The sequence below is a fragment of the Acyrthosiphon pisum genome, chromosome A1, assembly GCF_005508785.2.
Source record: "Acyrthosiphon pisum isolate AL4f chromosome A1, pea_aphid_22Mar2018_4r6ur, whole genome shotgun sequence".
Taxonomy (NCBI): Eukaryota; Metazoa; Arthropoda; class Insecta; order Hemiptera; family Aphididae; genus Acyrthosiphon; species Acyrthosiphon pisum.
This window is the reverse complement of record NC_042494.1, coordinates 17,509,909-17,519,182: the sequence shown is the minus strand read 5'-3', so window position 1 is coordinate 17,519,182 and position 9,274 is coordinate 17,509,909. Positions and strand designations below refer to the sequence as shown.

General features: G+C 26.5%; 4 protein-coding genes across 5 annotated transcripts in view; 3 read left to right on the top strand and 1 right to left on the bottom strand.

The window, feature by feature from the left end:
- LOC100161482 (protein unc-50 homolog) overlaps positions 1–1,623 on the top strand; it is an 8,492-nt gene extending 6,869 nt beyond the window's left edge. For both annotated transcript variants that reach the window (XM_016806394.2, NM_001162643.2), the window contains 2 exon segments: positions 599–700; positions 1,372–1,623. In XM_016806394.2, coding sequence (XP_016661883.1) covers positions 599–700; positions 1,372–1,508 — 239 coding nt within the window. In that variant the 3' untranslated portion in view covers positions 1,509–1,623.
- On the bottom strand, positions 1,506–3,071 carry LOC100163537 (CG8397-like). Its single transcript, NM_001162697.2, is given in 4 exon segments — positions 1,506–1,888; positions 1,954–2,028; positions 2,112–2,370; positions 2,771–3,071. Coding segments are annotated over 4 exon segments (687 nt in total). The 5' UTR covers positions 2,971–3,071; the 3' UTR covers positions 1,506–1,735.
- Positions 3,072–3,258: 187 nt separating this feature from the next.
- LOC100165604 (CG15908-like) lies at positions 3,259–4,575 on the top strand. Its single transcript, NM_001162742.2, is given in 4 exon segments — positions 3,259–3,478; positions 3,545–3,597; positions 3,956–4,120; positions 4,204–4,575. Coding segments are annotated over 3 exon segments (432 nt in total). The 5' UTR covers positions 3,259–3,478; positions 3,545–3,546; the 3' UTR covers positions 4,420–4,575.
- Positions 4,576–5,472: 897 nt separating this feature from the next.
- LOC100164255 (anaphase-promoting complex subunit 2) overlaps positions 5,473–9,274 on the top strand; it is a 9,004-nt gene continuing 5,202 nt past the window's right edge. Inside the window, exons 1-4 of the mRNA XM_001946008.5 lie at positions 5,473–5,622; positions 5,698–5,825; positions 7,594–8,050; positions 8,210–8,318. Coding sequence (XP_001946043.2) covers positions 5,751–5,825; positions 7,594–8,050; positions 8,210–8,318 — 641 coding nt within the window. The 5' untranslated portion in view covers positions 5,473–5,622; positions 5,698–5,750. The remainder of the gene's footprint in view (positions 5,623–5,697; positions 5,826–7,593; positions 8,051–8,209; positions 8,319–9,274) is intronic.

Here is a 9,274-nt window from a genome sequence, read left to right as displayed (position 1 = left end):
TTCGTATAGGTATTATGTTTCTGTTTGATAATGGATGCAAACAGTAAGCATAGTAACTTGGGTGTATTGTTCTTTAAATGTATTAGGAATAATACTGAAGTGGACCACACTTGTGATCAATTATGGGTGTGACTTATAAATTTAAAATTAATTACCTAATGAGTTAGGTACTTAGGTATAATTTATAATTGTTAATAATGTGTAACACAAATTTTAATTTTAATAAATGAGGAGTAAAATAATATTTATTAATTGTTGGTAAATTTAATTTTGGCATTAGTGTATTATATGTCTAATGTTGTTGATGGTGGTTGGCGTAGCCCCTGCTGGTTAGGTTGAGATTAATCATTGTCAGGAACACTATTTTTTTTTAAGTTTTTGTCCTCTTTCTTTTATTTTTCCAATTTGAGCACTGCTCACATTCAATTTATGTATGATTTATTGGTATGATGGTATTTACTGTTTAAGTTTAAAATTTTAATGAGGAATACGCAAAATAAGTTTTAAAACTAATATAACAAACAAATGTAAACATGTTCTATTTTATATTATAAAATGATTCTATGAAAATATTAATTATACATTTTTTTGTCTTTAGTATTTCTCAGACACGATTGGTTCTTACCATTATTTATTGGCAACACACTATGGCTTATAGCTATTGGTTATTACCTGTATATAACATTTTTAGGATACAGCTGTAAGTATTAAATATTTTGTATTTTTAACACATGAACAGTTATCTAATTTTTAATTTGTTTGATTTATCAATAAACAATATAATACTAGAATAAATATTTTTTAAGTATTTAATAAATTATCTAGTATTGATTTTGTATAAATCCTCGATCATAAAATTACAGAAAACAATTTTAACCTGTGTTCTATTACCTACAAAATATAATAAGAATACATTAGACTTCATCTATTTAATTTATTAAACACTAATGCCCATATGCATAGTCAATTAATGTGTCACATAAGACTTGTTAAATTGTCCTATGTGACAAACAAATTTATAATGCATACGGACATAAGGCTAAGACAAAATTAGGCATTCGATAGAAAAAATTACTTCTTATTTGAATAAATGTTAAAAAATATGAAGAGAAAATGTCTACATCAAAAGATGTACCGGGAAACAATTTTTAGTAAACTGTAAATATCCGTGAGAGAAATATTCTACATTCAATATGAATAATAACAATAGTTCCCAAAATGTTGTTGCACTATCTGATTTAGTATTCAATAACTTTTTTTATTGTGAATCAGTAATTGAAAAATATGATATTAGTGAATTATTTTACAAAAACATCTTAACGCGCATAGATTATTGTGTTTAGTAAGAATGTTTTCATTTTTATTTTCCAGGTTTACCCATCTTGCAAAAAACTGAAGTATTGTTAACTCCATTTATTCTACTATTTTTTTTATATATATTGTCGTTTGCAATAAATTGGAATATAAGCGACAATGTCATGTCCATATACAAATACAGAATTTTATAAAACTGAAATATATTATATTGTATTCTTTTTGATTCTATAAAAAAATGTATTTTTTCCAATTATATGTTTATAGAAATTGTATGTGTATATTTATAATACATATTATGTCAACCTATTTATATAACAGTTTTGTATAAACACATACTATTATTAATATTTTTTATGATTTTATATATATGTACAAAAGCTAGCCTTAACATAATTTTGGTAAATTTACACTTGTTACATTAATTATTCTTGTTGGATTTTTTTGAACTCTTAATGGCCTTAGTTTTTTCTTTTTGTTTCTCGGCAGTTGGTGTATTTCCAGTGAAAAAAGAGGTTATCATTTCAGACATTTCGGGCATATCATGTTTTAAGTTTGTCAATTGTTCCATTTCCTAGAAAAAATATTTAAACGTACTATATCTGTTAAATAATCTATAAAAGTAAACAAAAATCAAACCTTCTTTGTTTCTGGATCATTCATTAACTTCGGCAAAACCAATATTGCAAGAAGCGGCAACACCATCGTTAAAACCTTAACATTAAAATAGTTATTTATTTAAATTAACTCTATATAGGTAACTGATGTCTGCTTAAAATTGAAGAACAAATGATTACCATTGAATTGAAAAGAAAATCTGTGACTTTCCATTGTTCCCTAGTATAAAAATATTTGGCAGGCATGTAGTTGACAAACTCTAATGGATATGGCATCTGATGTACATGAGATGACTGAATGTAATTTACTTTGCGGGCGCGGTATTTACCCTTTGAATTGATTTCCACTCTAATTGGTTCATAGACGTAATTTGGATTGACTACTTCAACAATATATGATCCTGATGGTACTTTAGAAATAAGAAAAGAACCATTTTTCCTGCAAAATGTATAACTTATTTAATTTAGGTAGATATTTAATAAAAATTGAAACATTTATAAGTAGGAGTAGAAATAATATTCTGTTAAAAATTATGTTATATAAACAGTAAGGAGTACCTTTTACATACTTGACTTAAGTATTAATAAAATTGGAAAGCGGCAAGAGTTTTGTAAGTAATATAGGTAGTATAATATATTTGGTACATACTTAAAATTGGTTACGCATAAATTATAACTTCCAACACATGAAGTATTTTTTTAATGATATCAATCAAAAGGTAATAAATTATAATCTTAAAAACGTCAGAAATATATTTTCCCAAACCAAATAATATATTTTAATGAAATGTACCTAAATTTGAAAAGTAAACTTTGGACATTGTGCAAAATATTTTTACCTAAGAAAACCGACCGCTTCTCCTCCTTTAAGTTGTATAACAGTTTCGGCCAACCAGGAAGTTGTCAAGTTGGGCAGCATAACTGTACCTTCGATGTCATAGAGTTCTCGGTTCGATTCTGATTGTCCATTAGCATTAGGCAAATTTACTAATACGATTGATAGCAAAACAATACAAACTTTAAATGAATTACAAATCATATTTACTAAAGACTAGGAACTATATAGAAATTTAATATTATTTATTGATTTAAATATAGTATAATATATATAGGTATTAGATAAGTGAATTCATAAATTGTTAAAAGTTAAACTTAAAACATACTATTTGTGTTATCTTTCCGAGATAGTGAGAACTGCTGAATGTTATCACCTACAAAAACGTTTAAAGCTCAAAATAAGAAAGGTCTTTGACTTTTTTTTATATTTTCTTATCAATTCATGCCGGCAAGATTAAAGGTATATCTTGAAAAATGAAAATTAATATCAGAAGTCAGAATTCAGAAAATACCTACAATATAAAATATTATATTAGTATGAAATTTAATGTATTCTGTGGTAGGGTGTTAATAGTTTAATAATTAAAATTTTTAATTTTTGATATCAACTAATAATATATTTTACTTTCAACACAGAATATATGAATACTAATTATTATAATATATAATATATGGTTTAAAATACTGTATAGCTTTATAGGAATATACAAGTATTACATTTATTTTTATTTGTATTGTAATAGACTAAATAAATAGATAAATTATTTAAATTATAGATATGAACGAGGAAAATACAGACACAAAACCCAAAGATTTGGATTTATGGATGGTAACTATAAAATCTTTCTATGGTAATATAGAAAATAAGAATTTTAATAAGGAGTACACTATAATGTATGTTTTGTATGTTATAAAAATTTGATTTATTAGATTCAAATTTAACCATTTGAATTAAATTTTAATGCCTGGTTGCATAAAAAATTATGGTTCAATAAAATGTTGTGGACCAATAATGAATCATTGTTTAAGGGACCATGAGTTCACCATTGATTCAATAAATGTTTAAGGATTTAAAATAATTGGAGTAGTACTGTAGAAGTATATTTATATATTATATGCCAACATACCTAATATTTCTATTAATATATTTAAATGACTCTTAATGTTAACAAGAATATTTGTTCCAGATACGTCCATGTGAAATGTATAACACTGAGTATGGTGAGTGTACTTCAATATCATCAAGATTACATCAGATGTTTGTTCATGGAAGTACAGTAGATTGCAACCATTGGCATGCTGACTATACAAATTGTTTAAAATGGAAAAATGACAAAAATATTCAAGCAGCTGTAACTAGATTTAAGGATATAATATTATCCTTGTTACATATTTACGTTAAAAATATAATACTAAAAATTTGTTATTTTTAAAGGAAACCTTGGTTAATAGTGAAAAAAAAAAGAGAAACAATCGATGGAAATCATACTATGCAAATAATGTATGGGAAAATAGAACTAGTCCACCAGAAAACTGGAATGAACCATTGCCAGATTATATAGCAAAACGAAGACAAAATTCAACATTAAAGGATACATTTGATGAGTGCAATGCAGAAATAGATAATAAATCATTTTGTTCAATAATGTGAAATTTGTATACGAATATTTTCTTAAGTTGGTTAATGTTATCATATTATTTAGTAATTATGAGGTTTTTATTTAGAAACCAACTGTTGAAAATAAAATAGTATTCTATCAGTTATATCATATGCGATTCTTGAATAATATACAATACAATTATTGTATCTATCCTGTTACATATTTGTATATTTTTTTAATATTTCTTACACTATTTTAATGCAAAAAATAATAGATTTTCTTACTTCTATAAGCATTCCGAGATTGAGATTGTTATGTCTTATGCATATTATATGTTAACGTCGTTTACTGGTGTTGCTGGTTATACTATCCGTGATATGTAAAAATTTAATAATAATAATAATTAGTAATGTTATTTTAGATTCTGAGCAGAGCGATGAATGTATTGATTTTACAATGATGTTTTTTTTTTTTTGTGATAGTCATCATCTTTTTGGACAGTAAAAATGCTCAAAAATTTTCAACAGCATATTTTTTGGTAGGAAACTGAGTCTTGTTGGTTCCTTTTAGAGGGGGGGAAAGGATGCATTTATAAAATATCAAATGCTTCATCGGTCAAAAAATTGAAAATTAAATACAAGGTTCCCCGTAAGTTATTATTAGTCAAAATTAAAAAAAAAGTCAAGCGTAAATCGAAAATAATTTTTTATGAGCATCTGAAGTTTTTTTTTTGTGCCGAAGATTGGCAATATTATGAATCCAGATGCAGTCTATTCCACATATTTTGAATATTAATACTTCAAAATCTCATGTGGCTATATGTGACGTTATAATATCTGAATAAATTGAATTATTTTTAACTAAATTTTCTAAACGTTTCCTTAATTCTGATACTATATCGATGCTTGTTGATACTTGATATTTATGTTACAAGAGAATTTTAAAATACTTCAAAATCCTATGTGTGACGTTCAAATACATGAATATCTTCTCTACGTGCTAGTTGTTTTATAATATTTCTGTGAGCCGTGAGGGTGGGTGGGTATCATAGAAATCGTGATTAAATAAGATAGTGTGTTTTTATGATAACGTTTGCGCGTCAGATTGTTTGTTATCAAAATCAAACTAGTTAGGTTTAAACTCTGAAACACGGATTATTTTTAATTTTTTAGAAATTAGAAATATTTATTTATGATTTAATTGTTTGAACGGCATTATGGCAATATTTAAATTTTGAAAAACATATTACTTAGGTAAGTGCTATTGTTTATTATGTAAATTATAGATTGGCATTTTAATTGAATATTTTTTTACCTGATATTATATAGAAATCGAGATCTTTGTTTTGTTTGTTATTTAAATGTTTGGATAACTTTACAAAATGGATACAAGCCAAACAAAATCGTACTGGAAACTTATTGTTCTAGCATTTCCAATATTATCAAAAGATAACGAGGTTAGTATGATTGAAATTTGTTATGAAATGCATTCAATTTGGTTTTAAGTTTAATTTGATTTACATTTGGAAGTAAAAAGTCCAACAACGTTTTGTTAGGCACAATTGACTAATGTTTAGTACCTTCTTAAACAGGGCTAGATTGGGCAGGCGGGATACTGGGAGATCCCTGGTGGGACGCTTGTACTGATAGGAATGTTTTTTTTTCTAGGTGTATCGGTTAAGGCTCATCCTGTCGATAAACATAGACACATTTTCTAATGCGATTGTATTAGACAACTATTTAGAATTAAGGAAATTCCTCAAAATAGATATGGAAAAATGTTTAAATTGTCAAAATAAGATGCTTGTGTGTTGTGTCATAATATTATTGTCTTTGTCAATCGGTTATCCCTACCTTACCGTAACCCATGTCTGCACTGTCTAAAATGTGCTATAATTATCATCACACAAACTCCCACATATTCCGGTGCTGCCACAGTGGCTGTACTAGGTATAATAATGTGCTCGGTGGACACAATTTTGCAAAAAAGCTCAAACCTTAACAAATTGCTTAATGTGTATTAATGTGTATATTCTGCAGTCTAAACATATATATTTTAAATAAAAATGACAACATTTCTTTGTACCAACCAATTTTTAAATAATAACTAATAATAATAATAATAATTAATACTTTCAAATTCTCAAAATAATATAGGTACAATCATATTTTACTTGAAATTGTTTTTTTAGGGTTTTTTTTATAGGTATACCCATAGACCTTATTCTAGTAGACGGAACCTGGTTGTAGTTCCGGCGTCCAAGCGTGACGGCGCTGATCAAGGTAGTACAACGTACACCGCACATGCGCACTTGATGATACAATACTCTGTATATTACTGTACATAATATATATATATATCACTGTAACGCAAACCGCACCACCCACTCGCATCCCGCCTGGATGTTCCGTCTATTAGTATAAGGTCTATGGGTATACCTAAATAGCCAATTTTTTTTATTTTCCCAATAGACATTTTTGACCCAGTCTGGCCTTGTTCTTAAACAATATTGTCGTAATAAGTAAAGACCGGATTTTGCATAAAATGCATGTTGCTATTTTCAACATCATATACATGCAGTAAATGAGCGTCCATAAATCATTACTTGATTGATTAAATATCAACATTTTATGCTGCATATTTTTACATATTCTGTGGTTAGTGCATACTGCTTAATCTGCATATTTGTACATATTTTATCAAAAAAGCATACAAATATAGACCCAATCATCCAAAAAGGTGTTGTGCAAAAAAAAAAGATTATTGGTAGATGATAGGTATATGATGTTTATATATCAAATATTTTACGATTCAAAGAATGAAATTTATCGTACTTACTAAAATTTTATTTACTGGGTTTGCAATCTATTAATCTATTTATATCTATTTTATCTATTAATGATTAAAAATTAAATTAAAATTAAGCAAATTACCTTTTTGTACTGCATATCTCAATATCTGTGCTATAATATATATATTATTCAATTTACTTTTTTGCTTATAAGAATTTTAATAAAATTAATAATTAGTTAACACTGCAAAATTGAAATTTAATTTTCCATGTTTTGCATATTTTCTTGCCTATTGTGACTTTTTTTAGTGCGTGTCTGCATGCATATTTAAAATTTAAAATGTATATAAATCCGGTCTTTAGTAATAAGTAATTAGTAATAACAAACAAATATGAACTTCAAATCACAATACTGGGTTTATTTATTTTACAGAATCCTCAACAATGTGATGATGAACAATTTCTTGCAATAAAAAATATTATTGTAGAAAATAAACTCAACAATTTTGTTCATGGAATGGTTATGCATTCAATAAAACAAGATTTGATGTCAAAAATAAATGAATTTTGGCTTTACTTTATGCCCAATGATGTCATTGAATTAAGTAATCTTACTACGACTACACATGGTGAAATACCTGAAGATTTTGTTGGTTTCAATAAATTTAAATATGCAATTGATGAGTTATTTAATTTAGCCCAATCGTATACTGATACAACAAACCGCCTAAAGTTGTTATTTGACAATGATAAAATAAATTGTTTAGGTAATTTAAATGCTCAAATTTGTGCTCTATTACATTCTCAACTTCCTAGTGATTATGATACAATAATCTATCAATTCTATAGTGTTGCATTAAAAGTCTTTACCAAAGATGATATTATTGGAGGTATGTTACTATTAATTTATATATTTTTTTTCTAAAATAATAAAAATATTATTCCTACTATTTTGTAGTAATGTGTATAAACCACTATAAATTGAATTGAAAATTTAAATTTATTATTTGCGGTTATGAAATATTTATTAACTATTGAAATATTTTCAGATAAAAAAAATACATCGAAAGAAGGAGCATTTCATTGCAATGGTTGCTGTTTTGAAATAATTTATTGTAAATGTGATTATATACTGGAAACGTTCCATTTGGCTAACTGGTAAACAATAGTATTTTATATATTATAATTTTAATATTTTATTTTTTTAATTAATTAAATTAACCATAAAGATAAATTAACTATTTGTACAATAGTGTGAACTGGCCTGATTTTGTGGTGTCGTATAGAAATGTTAACAAGACAATCTCTTTGTAGTATAAACCATCCACCAAAATCCATTTATCCAACAACTGTATAAAATTATTTGGTATTTTACTTAAAACTATTTTTTTATAATCTGTTAGTACAACTTATTAGTTCATTTTACTGTGTGAGATTTTCATACTTGGGCCTCTAAGAAGTTACAACAACATGACATTCAACTTAGAAATAAAGCACAATATGCAATATTTAAGTCCACATTTGATCCTCTTGACTATTATTTCATTTTCGGGCTAAATGTAAACACTAATCTAGGAAATGCTATCGGCTTTTTATTGAATGAACTGAATCCTCTCTAGCTAGTAGTTGAAGTCCTAAAAGGTTCTGGAACTTCGTTCATAAAAATTATTCTGCCAGTGCAATTCCTAAAATACTTACCTGTAATAACCTCTCCTACTAACAAGCAAGAAACTGTATATATGTTTGCTTCGTATTTTAGCTCTGTTTACTCATCTGTTAACAGTGTCACAGTCATCAAGTCCCTTAATATTCCTTTCTTTGATTTATCTAACAATGCATCTTTTCCGTTGACAATGTGCTTTTTAAATTTTACCATTATTTAATAAAATTAGATAAATTATATCATAATTTCATGTTATAAAAACTGCTACAGACCCTTAACTTCACGAGTAGGGAATTTACTATACCGGGTGATTCTTTTATCATTGAACACTCATTATTTCAAAAAGTGTTGATGTTTTTGAAAATATTTTTTTACATAGTTTCAAGTTGTTGAAAAAACAACGTTTTTATTAAAAAATTATATTTTTGAATATTTTTTATTCTTATAATTT